The sequence below is a fragment of the Haliotis asinina genome, chromosome 1, assembly GCF_037392515.1.
Source record: "Haliotis asinina isolate JCU_RB_2024 chromosome 1, JCU_Hal_asi_v2, whole genome shotgun sequence".
Classification (NCBI taxonomy): domain Eukaryota; kingdom Metazoa; phylum Mollusca; class Gastropoda; order Lepetellida; family Haliotidae; genus Haliotis; species Haliotis asinina.
Genome location: NC_090280.1, coordinates 28,638,069 through 28,658,234, shown reverse-complemented (window position 1 = coordinate 28,658,234; position 20,166 = coordinate 28,638,069). Strand labels below are relative to the sequence as shown.

General features: G+C 38.8%; 1 protein-coding gene across 1 annotated transcript; it reads left to right on the top strand.

Annotated features, from left to right (window-relative positions):
• Nucleotides 1-1,001: 1,001 nt before the first annotated feature.
• Nucleotides 1,002-19,492, top strand: LOC137271621 (putative ankyrin repeat protein RF_0381). The gene is made up of 5 exons (XM_067804061.1): nucleotides 1,002-1,193; nucleotides 12,032-12,116; nucleotides 14,806-16,699; nucleotides 18,212-18,358; nucleotides 19,312-19,492. The coding sequence occupies exons 1-5, from the start codon at nucleotides 1,002-1,004 to the stop codon at nucleotides 19,490-19,492; spliced, it is 2,499 nt and encodes an 832-aa protein (XP_067660162.1).
• The last annotated feature ends 674 nt before the right edge of the window (nucleotides 19,493-20,166 follow it).

The following is a 20,166-nucleotide window of genomic DNA, read 5'->3' as shown; positions in this document are numbered from 1 at the left end:
TTCTGTTGGTTACCAAGCCATGTGGGCATTTCGGGTAACGCAATGGCCGATCTTGCTTCCAAGGCAGCACTCAACAAATCTGTGACACCACTTCTTATTCTATACACTGATTATAAAGCTTACATTAGATCTTATATCCGTGATCTGATGCAAAAGAAGTGGGATACCCAAGTGGGCATAAATAAATTACATGAAATAAAACCTTATGTTGGTTATAGCTACTTGGGTTGTCAGTCCAGATCTGAAGAGGTCATCATGCGGTGATGTCGTATTGGCCATACGAGATATACTCATGAATACACGTTGAAAGGTGAGGATCCTCCGTTCTGCATCCCTTGTGATGAAATAATCACGGTCAAGCATATCTTGCTTGACTGTGTCGAATATTCCTTCACAAGGGATAAATATCTGGTCTGGTGTAAATCCAGCTAGGATGCATGCAGGTAGCAAAAGTAATTAAGTCCCCATGGTCCCTAGTGTGGTGATCTACCTTTAGTTGTTGGCAATCTATAGCCCATTTTGATATTGTATTGTCCACTATAGTTAAACTGTTTTAGATTCAATTACTACTCTTAAATGGATATCTGTGATATATATTAGTGGTTTTACTGTTCTTTGTCAACAGGGTTTTCGTTTCTTATATTTGTTCATTTTACAATGTCATCATTACTTGTTCTCGTCACGATATGGATGCAATATTGCCGATGTGACGATAAATATTAACTCACTCACTCACTCACTCACTGTTAAACAACCCTATTGGTACACAGCCCATCGTGACTTTGACAAGGCAAATGTATCCGGGTAACACAGACATTTTCATGTACGAGTTTCAAACGCTACCCAGAAGCTTTATGGGCGTTTGCTGGTTGATCTAAAACCCCAAACACCGCCCCATTTGCGACTTTGTAGTTCAGTTTAAAAGGAAGCCTCCACGTTATGACGATTCAGTCCGAATTGACGTTCATCGTGAGCAGACGTGTAAAGAACAGCTCTCAGCCATGCCATCTTGTGATGACTGTGGATTCATGTTTCAAGATCCTTCTGATTTGCAAAAACACAGACGAAACTGGAGTCCCGAAAAGTCCCAAGTGGGTCCTCCTGGAATACCCCAAGTTAGAAGGAAATGGGAGAAAGACAAGTCTGATGTGAAGAGACCACGGCCTCTGTCGGATTGTGACTATTGTGATCAAGTGGGTGGGTGAGTTAATACTTAACGTCACATCGGCAGTATTTCAACCATATCGTGACGAGAACATTTAACATTAAAAAGAAAACATATAAAAACCTGTCGACTAAGGACAGTAAAACTAGAATATCACAAGTATCATTAAACCTAGCGTGGAAAGTTAAAACTGATATCAGTATTTGGACAAAACAATAAAAAAAACAGGCTATACGTCGCCAGCGCCTGAAGATAAATGACCATACTTGGGACCATGGGAACTTACAGTACCTTTGCTACCTCCATGGACCCTAGTTGTCATCCCTTCAGCCGCTGGCAAGTATATGAAATGCTAGTCAAAAATAAAAAAAACATGAATAACAGAATTAAAAACCTGGTAGACTTTAATTATACATCAAATGCGTTGGGACTTACGTTCCCTCTCAGAAGGACAATAATTGTACAATACTTAAACCCCCTTTGAGGGTACAGCCACTAATCTAAACTACCAATCATTAAAATACATCTATCTACAGAATCATATTGCTCAAAATTCAACCATGAAATCCATTTCCTTTGCAAAACCAATGATGAAATGAGAACTTACAGTGGTAAAAAGATCCTTGTCAGTTTTGACATTGAAATATTTATCCCTTGTGAATGAGAATTCAAGACAATCAAGCAGGATATAGCAGGATATGCTTGACCATGACTCGTTCATCACAAGGGATACAAAACGGACGATCATCACCTTCTAACAGGTATGCATGTGTATATCTTGTATGGCCAATACAACTTCGTCGATTGTTGACCTCTTCAAATCTGAAATGACCACATCGCCGCAAAATCTGGAGTGACAGCCCAACTAGGTATAACGAATGTAGGGTTTTATTTCATGTAGTTTATTGATACCTACTGCGTCATATCAAGTGTGTAAGCTCTAATCCTAGCTTTGTAGTCAGAATAAGGAATAAGAAGTGGTGTCACAGATTTGTTGAGTGCTGCCTTAGCAGCATGATCGGCCATTGTATTCCCAGAAATGCCAACGTGACTGGGTAACCAACAAAGGACGATGTTGTATTGGCCAGTAGAAGACTTTTTGTCATACAAACCCTCATAAAGATGATTAAAGACATAATGAAAGGCAGGATTAGACTCGTTAGAATGTAACTTTGTAATATATTGTAAGGAATATTTTATACTGCGAGAGAGGTTAAGAGAGGGTTCATCTGCTTCGACTGTCAAAAGGTGAAGTTCTGAAAGACCCAAGACAAGGCCTTCGTGGTGGACAGAAGCTAGCAATTTTAGGCTGCTTTTGCAGGCTCCACCATATAGGATGGAGCCATAATCAAGTTTTGAGCTGATCAGTGATCTATATAGGTAGATGAGGGTAGCTTGATCTTCTCCCCACTTTGAATTAGAAACGACTTTTACTAAATCCATTTAGTTTTTAGCAGATTTCATATAGGGCGAAAAGTTAAATGTGAGTCGAAAATCAGACCCAAGAACTTAGCCTCCTTAACAACTTTGATGGAAGTGTCATTTATAAACAGTTCTGGGTCTTTATGCGGTTTGTATTTTCTACTGTATAGAATTGGTTTTCGATTTAGGAAATTTAAATCCGTTTTCAAGACACCATTTATTTTGTTTAAGCACAGTTTGTAGTTGCCGTTCAATAATACGCATATTTTTACCTCGACAAAAAATATTAATCCACAATAAGTGACCCATCGACTGAATCATTTAAATCCTTCGGTAAATTGTTTATCCTGATACTAAAAGTGTTACAGACAAACTATATTGCCTTGTGGGACACCCTGATCCTGATTATAATGGTCAGACAGGGTTGAACTCACTCAGACTTCAAACTGTCTGTCTTTTAAAGGCCCACTAAACTCAATTTTGGTACTCTTTTTATCACCGCATATGACAGACCTTTGGTTAGTCATAAACGAAACACCATTTTCTTTTTAAAAAACTTGTGGTTAATTAATACCAAACGCTTAAAAGTTGCTAAAAAGCCGTCTGCTTCTCTCCCGCCCACAAACGAAACCGCAGACAGGTTACGTAACTCTGTCACCAGAGCCCTACAGTGACGTCATAGACGTCACTGTATATTGACCTCCACCTAACTAGCAAGAGTGAAATTGTTATGTTATAAGCAATGTCATGTAAAATCCTAACGTCCATCAATAAAATACATAGTTTACTATCAGTAGTAAAAAAAAAAGAAAAAGAAACTTAAATAGCATTCATCCTAAGACCGGGCGCCGCCATTTTTGAAAATCGTGAAGTCAAATCCATTTGAATTAATGAGATTATGTATGGTTTGTTCTCATCAAGTTAGAAAATCAAAACTACATAAATATGTATTTGAATCATTCCCGAAAGGAGTTTGCATGACACAACCTGTAACATAACCTAAGCGCGGTCGGGGTCGAAGTGAAAATACTGCGCGATAAATTTCTTCACTTGCTAAATTTACTTGGTTCGTAACGTTCACTCACCAGTATGTAGACACTTGTCAATATACGTCTTTATATTTAGTCTCAAAATCCTAATTACTTTATAATCATACTTGTATGCATTTTGAAACTTAATAGAAAGAAGCGATCTGCGAATGTATAACAGGAATGTAATATGTAGACATTTCATAGTTTTCCTATATGAATCATAATTCGCACCCACACCCTAGTGTATGTCGTCTGCATCAATACACTTAACGACGAAAACAATGATTCTGCTGAAAGCTGCGACAGCGTATTAAAAACAAATGGAAATATTAAAATTAAAGTCAAAGGAGCAATGTCAGGCTGTTACCTTCTTCGAGGAATGTATCCATCAATATCCACAAAAACAAGTGATATATAATTCAACTGCAGATTTCCCCAGTGATGTGTCTTTTAACAGTCTAATTCGAAAACGTGATGTATCGTTTCAGGTTTTTCACATTGCTGTATAGTTTCATTGGTTACCCAAGATAGCACACCTGGCAACTAATTGCATAATGTGCGTCATTCTTTTTGAAAAGTTATTTAGCCTATAATTAATGAGCAATCAATCAATGTATTGGCGGTTAATCCTTTGAAAGAAGGGCGTTGTTTTACAGACACAGACACGACAGAGTGTATTCAGTAAAGATTACTAAATGTACATAAATAAACACTACCTTTTGACAAATCCCCCATTTAAATCCCCATAAAACTAATTAATCAATCAGCGTGTTATCGGTTAATCCTTTGATCGATCAAGACAAAAGAAATGCCAACCGGGGGCCTTTGTCGGGTAATCTAAGTGGCGTCACCACTAATTATACCTGTTATAAATTCATTAACTGAGCATCAAGTGAATGAAGACAAAAAACGTGTAGGTATAGCGACACCAAGTGATTTTGACAGAATCGTCTATGAAAACAAGGGTTGTAACTCGAAAACTAGGCAAAGCAGGGGACAAAACTAAATGATAGTAGATTGTGAGAACATATAGCTTTCATTTTTCTCAACAGTTTTCGCGATTTCAGGTTTGTACAAAACGAAATAGTTCAACCCCTGAAATGTAGATGAATACTGCACAAACGCTCATTTCTATACCCACTATTACGTCACGGAGACGCGCCGCTCTGATTGGTTGAAATTTCGTTTGCGGTTAAGAATTTTGCACTGTTGACAAAAAGGTCGATTTAAGGTAATTAAAATTCGAAATGAGCATTTTTAATGACGGGGTTTCATTTACAACGATGTCAGCAAGTGATTTTGCGTTTGTACCCTATTAGAGTATATGTGACCTTCTTTTAACAACTGTGATATAAAAAGAGGTAAACAACACTTTAAACCAAAGTCATGTAACTCCTTTAAAATGCCATGCTTCCAGGTGGTATCATAAGCTTTCTCAAAGAAGAGTGATACTACATGTTGTTGATTTAGTAGAGCATTTTTACCGAAGGACACTAGTCGTACCAGATGATCAATGATACTACGATTTTTCCTGAAATCACATTGAATATTTGTGATAAGGTTTTACAGACACAGCTAGTGAGAGATATTGGTCTGTAATATTCGACGGATTCGTATGATCCCTTCCAGGTTTTGGTGTTGGGACTACAATGACATTATGCCAGGAAGATGGAAATTTCCCTAATGTCCATATTGAATGAAAAAAAAAATAGTAACATATCCACGATTTGGGCAAATGCCTCAGGAGTTGATAGTGTATATTGTCAGCCCCTGTTGATGTATCAAGAGTTTGCTCAAGGGCGGTATTTAGCTCATGTATTGAAAATAAATCATTATAATCCTCACCGTTGTCTGTGTTAAAATTTAATCTCTTCTCCTGTTGTTTCTGAAACTTTTGAAACTCATGGACGTAACTGGATGAAGATGAATGCTTGGCAGGGGTTTCACCAAGTTTATTTGCAATGTCAGTTTTGTTAGTTAATAAATGATCACCATTCTTTAGATGATGAACAGTAGATTTAGAACCTTTGCCCTCTATTCTTTGAATCATGTTCCACACCTTTTGTCATTGGCGTGAGTGACTTTGTTTTACTAATGTAATTTCTCCACGACTGACGCTTGTCTTAATTGAAAGCCTTGGCATTGAAAATTTCTACTTTATCTAGATTATGTACGGTAGCGTGTCGGCGAAAATACACTTCAGCTTTCTTCCTACACTTTCTGGTCTGTTTACATTCGTTATTGAAGCACGATTTACGGATGTGAGGATGTGAAGAACAGACTGGTCAGCAATTTCATTTAACTGAGGAGAACAGAACTCTATCGGGTTTGATATATTGATAACAGTTTCCAGTATTAATTTGCACACAGTGTTTCATACAAAGACCCATTTGCCCTATTAAAATTCCACCGCGATAAAGATGGGTCATCGTCCGGTTTGAAAACTCTTGGGACAGTTGGGAAGTGGTCACTTCCGCAAAGGTCGTTATGAACAGACTAGTAAAATTCGTTGTGGACATTCGAATCAGCGATTGACAGATCAAGTGCAGAATAGGGCCATGTACCAGGATGTAAATAGGTGTTTGATTCGTCATTAAAACACATAAGCTATTATCAGATATAACATCCTCAATAATGTTGCCTAAATTGTTTGTCATTGTACTTCCCCATAGAGTGTTGTGCGCATTGCAATCGCCCATGATAATACAGAGTTTGGGTAGCTGATCATATAGATTCTGAAGATCAGTTTGTCGAAGAGCAGACGAGGATGGAATGTACAAAGAGCATAGAGTAATCGCAATGTGCAAGCTGAGGCGAATGGCATGGAGATTTGTATTCAGGTGAACAGCGCTATGAATGATATTCTGTCTAACTAATATAGTTGAACCTCTGGTCGCTTTATTCCCTGGAGGAGAAAACGAACAATACTGCCTTAAATCAAATGTATCCGTGTGTTTGAGATAAATCTCTTGGAGACATAGTGCTGACGGTTTAACATCTTGAACCAACACCTGTACTTCATTTAAGTTATTTTTAAGTCCTCTGCTATTCCATTGTAATGGATTAGGTGAATAACCCATGGTGGTTTAAATATCTAAGGAGCAGTAACAGGAGATACTGCTCTCACTTTCCTTTTCGGTGAGTGACCACTAAACATGTATGGCCACTAGCGCTCACTCGTGTGGATACTTTAGTATCCATATTCTCAAGTAGCACAGTGTCTTCTAGTGTCCTCGCAATCTATCTGACTGACTCTACTTGTTCTTAATATCTCCTTTGGTACACTTTGACAATTACATTTGATGTCATTCTGTTTGTGTAGAAGATGTTCTTCCTGTTGGTTTTAATGATGGCTGTTTTGCATCCGGAGCTGCTATTTAAATCAGCACTGTTTTGGAAAGGGATTTCGGATGTTCCGATGTGACCCAAGTTAAATGAGTTTGAGAAGGAACAGACGTGGTCACCTTTTTGGCTGCTGAGGCATAAGATGGACGTTCAGCAGTTTCAGGTATAAGTAATCGGGCTTGTCATAAGCGCTCCCATAAACGTTGTTAAGGAGGCAAAGTTCTTGGGTCTGATTTTCGACTCACATTTAACTTGTCCCTCTCATATCAAATATACTAAAACCTTAATGCCTGAGGGCGCTGGATTTATTAAAAGTCGTTTCTAATTCAAAGTGTGGAGGAGATCAAGCTACCCTCCTCCACTTCTATAAATCACTGGTCCGCTCAAAACTTGATTATGGCTCCATCCTATATGGTGGAGCCTGCAAAAGCAGCCTAAAATTGCTAGATTCTGTCCACCACGAAGGCCTGAGTCATTGTCTTTCAGAACTTCTCCTATTGACCTTCTCTACGTTGAGGGAGATTAACCATCTCTTACTCAACGCCGTATAAAATTATCCTTACAATATATTACAAAGTTATATTCTATTGAGCCTAATCCTGCATACCACATGTTTTTATTCCTCTTAATGAAGATTTGTATAACACGAAATCTCTCGTTCCGCCACTTGGGCTGAGAATTAAGCCTTACATTACTGATTCTTATTCCTTGTTCTGACTACAAAGCTAGCATTAGAGCTTACACCCGCGATCTGATGCAAAAGAAGTGGGACACCCAAATAGGTATAAGTAAACTACACATAATAAAACCCTACATTGGCTATAAGTACTTGGGTTGTCAGTTTCAAGAGATCATTTTGGGACGATGTGGTAGTGGTCATACAAGATATACTCATGCGCACCTCATATACTCAATCTTCCATCGAACGGAAAACCCCACCCCAACCGCTTTGATTAAGATGAAGAGGCTGAGCCTGCGCCGTCATGGGGAGGTCGGATTTTGTTTAATATTTTTTTTAAAAAAATAACTCTGTATTTAGAACATGAATAAATGTTTTGGGTATTATCACTCCAAAACGCTCTGAAATGACAACTAATGAATCAGATGTCATCGATTAGCTGAACATAGCATCAGCTGGAATCATCGTAACATGGATATCATCACACATTGATAATGTCACCAGTGTGTATGGTTCAGACCAATGCATTTCCAGGCCATGAGCATGTTGTTGAAGAGGTAACACAGACAAAGACATACAGCACTGTCAACTAAAATGTCAACAACAATACTTCCCTACAATATAACAGATACGGTTCTGATAGCATCTACATACTTACTTATGAGCTGGTGGTATGTGAAATTATCTACGTGTCAAGTAGGAAGTCTTCCAGAAACGGATCATGGTCAATAAAGAGTTATCGATAACGGCCTTGGAGTGTCAATTGTTTATCACTCAGTTAAGAGCAATAGTATGGGAAATCTCCACTGAAAGGGATTACCACATTTCCACATAAAAACATTATTGACTCAATGCTTACACCAGTGGCATATAAATTGATTTACCCTCAGCCGGATCATGACTGTTTTAGCCAGTCAGTTTTGTTAAGTGTTGCAGGACTAGTTGCGATTGTAAACTGTGTTCCCACAGAGAGACCAGTTAAAAAGAAAATTATGATAAATAACATTGATCACTATTATACAAAGCCTATCCATATTTGTTTCACTGATATATGCATTTTTGTAGATTATGAATGTGTGGTTACGTCGAAATTCATCATGCATCTTACAAACCCTCACACATTTGCCCCCCCCCCCCCCCCCCCACACACACACACACACACACACATACATTCACATGCATATATTTAGCTGAATATATTTAGTTTGTATCTGTTTTCCGTCAGCAGCTCTTACACATCATGACAAAATATATTCAATAGTTTACATCATTCACAGTGAACGAGGACTCGTTTACCTTAACGCAAAATCAGATAATGTGTTTCTTGGCTGTTTTCGTTACTATATGGCATTTTAATGGTGAAACTTTCGAAATGCCCACATCAGATAAAAATTGATCGTTCGATAAGAAGTCATTTCGTTACACAGAATGTTGAAATATTATATACATGCATGATGACGTGGGACATTCTATTTCCGTTTTACAAAATGGGCGATGTAGGTAATACTTCCGGTTCTTATCAAATTTTGTTTATGAACAGCAAGATGACAAAATGCCATTTAGGCAGTTACGAAAAGACATATAAAATAACGATATCATAAAAAGGCTGCATATTTAATTGCTTTTGAAACATTTTATTTTGTCTGTTCTACCACCTGGAGCATGTTTTCAGTTGTTAGCTTCAAAAACAGCAAGATGGCTAAGTGGACTTTTCTCAGTTTTGGAAATATGTCCCTAATTTTAATAACGTGCCTCAATTTCGATGTGACTATTTGTCAACCGCCAGTTAGGTCGACCCATAGTTCGGTGGTCTTCAAGAACATAGGTATCAAGTTATGCCAAACCAAATGTATACAAAGTGGCTTGTGTCGAGCTCTTGTATACACCATTTCCACTCTCACTTGTCACTTGTCAAAAATTGATCATGATACTACTGTGAGCGAGACACAATACTTCGTTGGAGCAAAGGACTTAGCAGAGGTAAGTTTCTTTGTCATGTTTGTAATAAGACTTTCCTGTAAAAGTGAACATATCGCTTACATCAGCCGAAAACAAAATCCTTTCTGTCTCAGAAAGCTGTCATCCAAAGTCGGAATGTGTTCCAAGATAAAAGACCAAAGAAGTACTGTTGTTCAACCACAAAATGAACTTAAGCATTTGCGAACAGAATTGGAATTATCGTACTACGTCATATCCGTCACAAAATTTCACAACTCTATGTACTTGAGTAACCATAGAAATGGTTTTCATGGCATCAATCAACCATTTTGGAAATCATGGAACGAGTCCATGACAAATAAACAACACATGTCAATAGTACGTGCGAAATCCACAAGAAGGAATGACATACCAAAACCTAGGATATATGGTTACTAAAAGGTTAGACATTTAAACCAAAGACTCCATGATTTAAATCCATAATTTGGTCCTCATCAAGGTGTGAGTAGTATATAACGTCTGGTTTTCCTACATGACAAGTTTGTAATTTTTACCAAAGCATTAAAATATGCTGCATCAGTTATCTAACCACTTAGCACAAAGAACATGGCACATACAAGACATCAACTGGAACAAAGATGTGTGCACATAGTGTATATGAGTTGTCAACTTTACACGTAATTTTCCGAACATGAGGACGTGTATTCTCGTCCACACGTAATAGTCAGAAAAACTGCAATTTTGAGGGACTTATGTGATATGAGTTCAGTATATAGGGTAAACTGATGCTGCTAAATCTCTGATTTTGACACCAACCACGGGAAGCTTCCGATACCTGCAAGTAGGAGCTGCCGGAATTATATTAAATTAAACTATCCAGCTATCGATTAAGATATTGCCATGACAGACATGACATGTTGCACTTTAAAAGGTTCCCTGTATGGCAGCCAAGCATTGTGGCTGATAACAACCGAATTTAAACCAAACCTAAATCTTTCCTGATTGTGTAAAATCACATCCCATTCAGTCGCCAGAACTAAACCATACCTTAACCACTTTGGGGTTTGGCTTCTTGACTATAAGTATGAATAGCTCAATAGCTCATGTCTCATCATTCAGCCGTGTAAAAAAGCTGCCTGGCATCTGTCAACTTTTCATGGGCCCGAACTTGGGCCAAAAACAGCGTAAAAATTAAAATGTGTTTTTACTGCGACGAACGTTGTGTAATTACGTACAATTTCTGATGCGCTTCTTTTGATGATCACTAAGATTGTAGACTGCTCATGTGAACCACTAGCTCAAGGAAACATTCATGACACATTTAGTTAAGAAAACACAATTGCACACGGAATACTTCAAAGCTACAGGCCTGTTTCTAATCTGACTTTCTTATCAAACAATTTTGGAACGTATTTTGGCATCATGCGTTCAGGCACACAAAAGAGTCTTGGTAAACCCCTTACATCCGTTTGCAAGTAAGGCCACAACAAGGAAACTGCCCTTCTGCGAGTACAGAAGATATTCCTTGTTCTATGGACTCCATGGACGCTCCATGTTTATACTGCTCGACCTCTCTGCTGTATTTGACACAATTGATCACGATGCAGAAGCAGCATTTTGGACAAGCTTCAGCAAACACATACCTCAGCAACAAGAGTGTTACCCACACAAAGAAGAACGAGCGTATACAACCTGTGCTCAAGGAACTACTTTAGGCATGACCAGTCAGCAAGAGAATTGAATTCAAACTTCTATTGTTTGTCTTCAGGTCTTGCCCCAGAATACATTCGGAACCTCATCACTGTATCATCTAAGGAGGACATTATGATCTGTGTCCACACTCTTTGTGATTGTGCCTGTCACGCGTACTGTCACACACGCGTAAAGATAATTCTGCAAAGCAAGATCTGTGTTGTGAAACAAACGTCCAGCCTACTTACGTGGCAAATCTAACTTCACAGGTTTCAGAAGTGAACTGAAAGCTCTCATGTTCAACAGAGCATACCACTAAGCGGTTTTCTCAAGCGGTCGAACGGTTTTCTCAATTAAAGTACTATAGAAATGCTTAACTTATTATCATTATTTATAGGCATCTCTTACACAGATGTAAGTGGAATATCATGATGTTGCTGAATCGAATGAACACGCTTTTAGGTAGAAACAGTGTAAATTGCAGTTCACTGAGATTACATGTGGTTAATATGTCAAAAGCACACATCGTAAGACCAGGAGCGGGAACGAGCATTTTTAATGTGATAAATGGGGACTATGAACATGCCACATTGGGTATACTCTCGTGGGTGAACATGATGCATCTGTTGTGTCTTTGGTTAATATCGCCAGGAACTGCATTATGATATTAAAAATATATGAAGTAGAATTTGTACACAAAATCTTGAGATATAAAAATATTGATTATTAAATAAAGTCAAGACCTGTATCCTGTTTCAGGTCCGAGCTGGCTCCTGTCAGTTGGAGACTTGCCCAAACATGAGGTGTCTGGAGACTCGAACTGGCAAAACTGAATGTGTGAAAGGTAAATGTCCAGGGTGTGAAATATGATATGATAAAAATCCTATGTCGGCATAAAAACTCACCCATTCACGAATCAGCTAAACTGTGATTATTTATTTAGCCTATGCAGGGATTTGAGCACTATGACGAGTATTTTGGACACAGGTTTTGTTGAATCGGCAAGCAGAGCAGACCGCATGGAATTAGGCTTATATGCTCCTGGCGACTGGTTCTTGTGATTAATCTAACTGCGCTGTCATCAGGTTGAACTGCAGTACATCAATCCAAATATTGGGTGAGAAAATGGGGGTGGGGAGGGGCATTGATACTGCTTTCGACAGTATTCTATGTCATAGCTTGTCAACCTTATGAAGGATGGATATGAAGCACATTTCTGGCGTCCTTCGCCGTGATACTGCTGGAATATTGCTAAAAGCGGTGTAAACTTCACTCTCTCACTGTAGACGAGGGATTGTATATTACATCATCTAATGAGAGTGCGTGTTGGAGAAAGCATTTTACGATTAGGTCAAAGCATTTCTTGTCTAAAGAGTTGTCTATTGATGGGCGTAAGGACCACGTTACATGGAGGAGGTAATAATGCAACTCTCTAGGTAATTAGAGATATCTGTACTCGATTCTCCGCGTCTGTAAATGCTTTTACACAATTTTCTCCCTACAACAAAAGAAATTAGGAAAAGAAAATTAAACACATCCATAATCTTTCCTTATATCTCTAAGACACTCTGGTTGTCTGGGTATTTCGTTTCCTTTGTTGAAATTCTTATGTGCATTGTATATGATCAGCTTCACCGTGATGTACATTTGGAGGCTTTATTCCTCATGTGGTAGTACAGAATAACCAGATATAAAAAAACCTGAGTCAGTTCTCTTTATTTTCTCAGTTCTCTTTATTTTCTCCTGATTTCACTCGTTCGTTCATTCACAAAGGAACTAAATATAATGGTAAAAGTCTCATGCATATGTTTCCTCGTTGAAGCAAAATGGATGGATGCCACTTTTAGAATGATATGCTGAACTGGGGAGTTCGTATGATTCAACATGGAATAAAACTAACAAACTTGAACTTCACCTTAGGGTTGGTCCCCTAATTCTTATATAATGTGAATTATCATGCAGAGTAGAAAAGTGATGGATTAACTGAGTTACTACTTTTGGAGTGTAGTTTATGTCGTCCAGCCCATTGGTGAGTTACATGCATATTATTTCCGTTTATGTGATCGTTTATGAAGACGATTCATATCAGCAATCATCAAAATATTTTGCCATTTTCTTCAATTTCCCGAGTTTGGATTCCTATGAATATAGACATTTCTTGAAATTTCTTGACTTATTAATAATTAGTCTCGTATAGAGACGTGCCACTGATTGGATCTGCGACTCAAGGTTTCCTTTTAATATAGACCTATCAGTTAGCTCGATTGTAATCATCATGGTGTGATTGGAGAATCAGTAGGCATCTGTTTCAGCACTAAGTATATATAGAGTCAGATTGTGTCATTTCGTGACAAAACAAAATCAATCATTTCGTGAAAAGACTAAAAGGGTCTGCCATCTAGCGTGATTTTGTGGATGAACAAGCAATATATTTCAATCAGTTCCTGACATTTCTCCCCAAAACTTAATCTGGAAAAGTGGATTGCAATTTCAACAATTTCACGTATTGTCACTAACAGTTAAAACACTTAAACTTTGTTTTGAAACATTTACACATGTTCGTTTGAACAGTGCTGTGTCCAGCACAAACCCTTGTCCACCCGATATAGATGAAATGAGGTTTCATGAAATGACTGAAGTGTGTTACGAGTTATCGCATTGTGTCTCGGGAAAAGAGATACATTACAATGGACTGATAAATCCCTGTTTTTCCTGAAACAAGCTGTGATAACGGATTTATCTAGCCGAACGTTTTTACGAAATCAGAAGAAAACAGTTCGCATCGAATAGACTTGTTTTCGTTTATGTGAGATGCCACGGTTCACGTTTCCTTGTTGCCATATTGACACCAGCTGATCGATTGACTCCAATGCAGCGCACGTTACTAAAGGCTTGACGATACAGGCTATTCTCACTTCCCGTGGTCATCGAGGCGTAGCGGAATAATATGACTTTTGTACTCCCTGCTCGCGGAACGGGACGGGTGTACATGTTATTTTATTACGTGAACCAATCCAAACACGACATTCTTACATGAGTCTAGATAATGTCTGTTGTTACAAATGGTGGGAAATGGCTGACCCTCTTGGTAGCTTACACTGAGTCCAGAGTTTCAGTAGTTTTTCAGTTGTGGGAATGATATATGGTTATTAAAAGTATTTAGAATCTGATTAATATCTCTTTCATCTGTGTACAAATGCCATCTAGGCACCACCTAAACCTTCCACACGTTGTGTTTAGTGTTATTGAATGATACTGTGGCTTCTGCTTGAATTGCCCACTCGATGAGAGAATGATGACATCAGTGTTCAAAATTCACTGTCAGACAGGAATGATATTAACGAGTGTTAGCAGCATTGTCAACGAATGTGCAAGTCTGTTCATGGTCCATTTGATTTCAAACACGAAATATTATCATTTTGAAGAATGCTACATAACGAAGACGCCGAAGATGTTAGAATAATCATTTTGGCACATACGCCACAACCTCTCTATGATCATGTACTGTCTCATAAATTCATGTTTTCCTTCAGAGAAACGGATTCAGACGCAAGCGTATACTGAACCAAACACTACACTCTTCGATGCCTGCATGGTTGGAGATTTGGCCCGAGTCAAGTCCATTTTATTTGATGACAGGACAAATATCAACTCAAAGGGCAAGGACAACATGACACCGGTGATGTATGCAGCAATGGAGGGACATAAAGAAGTGTTTGACCTACTTGTCAGGGAAGGTGCCAACCTGTCTTTACTGGATGATGAAGATAGTAACATTCTTCATTTAGCTTGTACTGGGGGAAATGTTGATGTCGTGAAGTTTGTCCTCGTGCAGAAAATTGTAAGCATCAACAGTCAAGATAAATACGGGTGGACACCAGCAATGAAAGCAGCCTTTTACAATAGCAGTGATGTGTTTGACGTACTTGTGGCAGCAAGAGCAAATCTCTTGCTAGTGAGTGACGGAGAAGAAACAATCCTTCACGTGGCCTGTCAAGGGGGTAATGTTAAGGTAATCAAGTACCTCCTGACACAAGACATTGTAGACATTGACAGACAAGATGAGCTCGGTTGGACGCCAGTTATGTATGCAGGAAAGTGTGGACACAAGGATGTGTTTGATGTTCTTGTTGAAGGAGGAGCAGATCTGTCTATAATGGGTAACAACAAAATAAACACCCTTCACTTGGCCTGTATAGGGGGTAATGTTGAGATAATCAAGTACCTCCTGAAGCACGACATTATGGACATTGACAGTCGAGATGGAAAAGGTTGGACACCAATTATGCATGGAGCCAATCATGGACATAAGGATGTGTTTTACGTCCTTGTTGAGAAAGAAGCAGATCTGTCTATAATGGGTAACAACAACATAAACACCCTTCACTTGGCCTGTATAGGGGGTAATGTTGAGATAATCAAGTACCTCCTAAAGTATGACATTATGGACATTGACAGTCGAGATGAAAAAGGTTGGACACCAATTATGCATGGAGTCAATCATGGACATAAGGATGTATTTGACGTCCTTGTTGAGAAAGAAGCAGATCTGTTTATAATGGGTAACAACAAAATAAACACCCTTCACTTGGCCTGTATAGGGGGTAATGTTGAGATAATCGAGTACCTCCTAAAGCACGACATTATGGACATTGACAGTCGAGATGGAAAAAGTTGGACACCAATTATGCATGGAGCCAGTCATGGACATAAGGATGTGTTTGACGTCCTTGTTGATAAAGGAGCAGATCTATCATTGGTGAATGGTGACAAAGAAACTATCCTTCACTTGGCCTGTATAGGGGGTAATGTTGAGATAATCAAGTACCTCCTGAGGCATAACACTGTGGGCATCAACAGTCGAAACAAGAACGGTTGGACACCAGTAATGCATACGGTCTCTGAGGGACATAATGACGCGTTTGGCGTTCTTGTTGAAGCAGGAGTAGATCTGTCGCAAGTAACCCATAACAATGAAACCATCCTTCATGCTGCCTGTGAATGGGAACAACTGGGGATAATCAATTACCTCCTGACCCATGAAAGTGTGGACATCAACAGTCGAGATCATTGTGGTTTGACGCCAGTAATGCGTGCAGCCTTGGAAGGGCGTAAACACGCGTTTGACTTACTTGTGAAATGGGGAGCTGATCTATCACTACTGAATGATCGCTGTGACAACATCCTTCATTTGGCCTGTTGTCGCGACAGTGTTGAGATAGTCAAGTACCTTCTCACAAACAACATTGTGGATATTAACAGCCGAGATGGGGACGACTGCACAGCAGCAATGATTGCAGCACGTAAAGGATATGAGGCCACCTTTTTCTTACTTGTTGACCATGAGGCTGATCTAACAGCTGTCAATGATGCTGGCGATAACATTCTAAATCTGGCTTGTGATGGAGAAAATACACATATAGTGAAGTATGTGTCCACACGACACATTGTTGCCACGCCTTACAGAGAGGACGATCCATGTTGAACGCTATTTTGCAACAGACTTTTGCAATCTGCATACAATGATAACGCTGGCTATACTACCTGTTACGTCGACAGGACTGCAAGATAACTAGATAATCACAGATATAGATCCAAACTAAGCATTAAAATGTGACTATCCACGAGCATGAGAATACAAGCAAATACTAGATCACATGTCATAGGAATGACCTAATATCTAAAATCTAAAATCGTACATTAGAAACAATGCTTAAATTTCGTTTCCATATGAATAAGGGTATTGTCTTTGTGTGCGAAAAAATAATTACAAATAAAAAATCGTCCTTACCACAAACTATTTCGTATCAAAAATACTCTAAGTCAGGGGTTTCCTACATTACAAGTCATACTATCTTTATCTGTTAGATGCAAATAAAGTTTGTTAACGTTTGTTGCTGTAACAACAGTGATCTGACATTTGAACTGATAAAGATTTCTGTTTAAATGCACATTCATACTTGCTTGATCTAAAAGACTGAAATTGAAATACCTAGTTATTAGCACGTGTATAAAATAACCATTATTAATTTAATAAAATGCCCTAATCAATCATGATGTTCATATCATTGAAGTGGCTCTTGCATTTATGTAGTTTTCTTAAGAATTTTTAAATTTTACATATAAAGTTTCCTTTCAAAATACCTAACAAACCACCATAGACATGACTATCAGTAGAATAGATTCACAAACACAAACATTTGTGTCTTTTCTTTAGCAACAGAGATTCACCCCGAAATGACTTTTCATGTAAAATTGCTGTAACCCATTAACGTGATGTTTTGTTAACGTACCGATGTTTGAATATATAAAATCGGCTGGGCATGCACAAAGCACAAATTTATAGTAACCAAGCAACAAATGTGACGGGCATTAAGATATCATCAATCTATAGGCCGTGTGCCTCAAAAACAGACCGATGAATAATTGCAATCTTACTCGACAACAAATATACACACAGTGACACGATAATCATAATCAAAACATCATATCAACTCTGTGCAGTGTTGTGCAGAATCTTTTACCTGAAAATTATTTAATAAACTGTTGAACAAACTATCATTGAAGTATTGACACAGTTCACTGTTTGTTATGAGGGAGAGGTGGAGAGAAAAGGACAGCTGAAAGTGTCTAGGAAGTTATTTATTCAGCCAAATAGGGTACTGTGGCATCCTCATCCTTTCAGATCACAATATTTCTGTTGTAGTACAGAATGTTACGGTAAAAACAATTTCCCAATTGAAATAAAAATTACAATGATGGGAGCACCCAAATACGGAAACGTCCTAGTGCCACAGCTTGAATTTTTTTTATCTCCTAATTAGGACTTAGTATCTCCTAATTAGGACCTAGTATCTCCTAATTAGGGTTCAGTATCTCCTAATTAGTCCTAATCAGGAAAACGTTTGTAACAGCACTATGTTTTCTGTTTGTACATAGTGATGTCAATTGGGACCGGGATATGCCAGATGTCCTCATCGAACATGAAGCCAGCCAGATGTGTCGCACTGCCGACCTCAGCATTTTGGGAACGAAACATGGAGTGTTGTTGAACCCTCGCTCACTGCAGATGGAAACAGTCATATCGTAACTGTCGCTCCTTGATGACATTATAAATAAGTCTGTGGAAGGTAAACTGGATCTCGCTAGTGTTGACAGGAAATCTGATCTTATGCTGACCCTTAGACCACCGTTCCAAAAAGGCCATCTATGGTCTTTGTAGCGTTGTATTGATGATGGAGACTTTAAATGTTGGTTATGTTTACGTCGTAATAGCGGGGCACATTTTGGACAAACATTCCTAATACTGCAGATTCCAAACATCCGAAAGCCGTTTGTTGCCGTTCTGGATAAACAAAACGCATTTCTTGTGCGCGTGAGTATAGTCATAAGTGTGATTTGAAATACCAACTGAACTCAGCTCAGTGCTTCCAAGCAACTTTTGTGCCCATTTTTAAAAATCAATATCTGCTGCAAAATTCTTGATTTTGATATGATACCCCATGTTGTTTAAGAAAAGTTCATCTTGAAATCTGATTTAAAATGGAACTTAAAAGGCATGTTTAAAAAATAAACGCATAGCTTGCATTTGTTAATAGATTCATAGCAAGAAACTCTCACAAGAAACTCTCTCATTTTTGATGGTCATGCCAAGACAAAGTCAACCACAACAAAGATGTTCACAATCATGCAAACTAACACCAATACGTGTTTCATTCATATCTGCATTTGCCTTCAAATATGATTGAAAAAGTAAATGTGCTCTTTCGTCAACTATTTAAGTGTCTGAGTACAAGCTGAAATAAACAAGTCATTTATCCTTCATTTTCTTTATAATGTCATTGTACACCTACCCTCATTAGTCATAGACTTGTCTGGAAGCATGGCCTCAAAATGACCTTTGAGCGCACAAATCAATCATGGTGGTGACTCAGTTAAATACCTGATGATGAAAGCCAGATGACATTCACTGAATGATATTCTTAATTGCTTTACTTTCAACCCAAGTTTAAACAATATATAGTGATTATCTTCCTCAGGCACTCGTGGTGGGTGCTGGGTAACGCCAAGAGCTCGCCAAAACCCCCGCTGTGGACCCGGGGGGATATTTGGTCCACCAACCCGTGTGCCGTGGGTTGCGGCCCTGTGTCGGTGGAGGACGGGAGTCTGGGGATTGAGGGCCTTTGCTCAACACACCCCTTTGATCCTTACTTCACCTAGACGGGAGGTTGAATGGGCCCCGTTCAACCTATCGGCTGGTCATGCCAAGCCCTGTGCATGGAATCTCTATATATTTATCATTGCACAAGTATAATTTGAAATTAATGTAATTTTGGTCTTGGCTTCATTTTTTTATAAACATGTTAGATTTGAATTATGACGTTTAGAACTTTGCCTAGAGTCATATGCCCAGAAGGCGATGGCTCATGGGCCAATCTGGTGGATCAATTATTCATAATTCTTCTACTGGAGTATATCATCCGGGTATCCTTGGTGCTGCAGGCTGGAGGTCCGCTTACTTTAGCATTGTCCTTGTGATACTCCGCGGTGGGTGGGGAGCTCGGATGATGAAACCGAAATAACTCGCCATGGCTTACGAAATCCCAACTGAAAAGAGCAAACGTACGCGTCCTCTTGAAAATGACCCTGTTGATGACCTCAGGCCGTATAAACACATTGACTACTCGCCACGTTTTATCGTCATCGAGACCAAAGATAATGCACCTTTAAATTAAACCCTTTTGCGGTGTCTAAGGGTATCCAAGGCATTGCCGGTGATGTAAAGAACATTAGAAAATTACGTTCTGGTGCACTGTTGATCGAAAAGGCAACAGTCAACGAACCTTTTGAACACTGACACTTTCGTTGGCACTCCGGTTACCGTCTTTCTGAAA

Excerpts from the sequence above, each read along its gene's own strand:
- LOC137271621 (XM_067804061.1), top strand. The coding sequence starts at position 1,002 with ATGCCATCTTGTGATGACTGTGGATTCATGTTTCAAGATCCTTCTGAT. Across the intron at positions 1,194-12,031 it reads ATTGTGACTATTGTGATCAA|GTCCGAGCTGGCTCCTGTCA; the intron begins GTGGGTGGGTGA and ends ATCCTGTTTCAG. Across the intron at positions 12,117-14,805 it reads CAAAACTGAATGTGTGAAAG|AGAAACGGATTCAGACGCAA; the intron begins GTAAATGTCCAG and ends GTTTTCCTTCAG.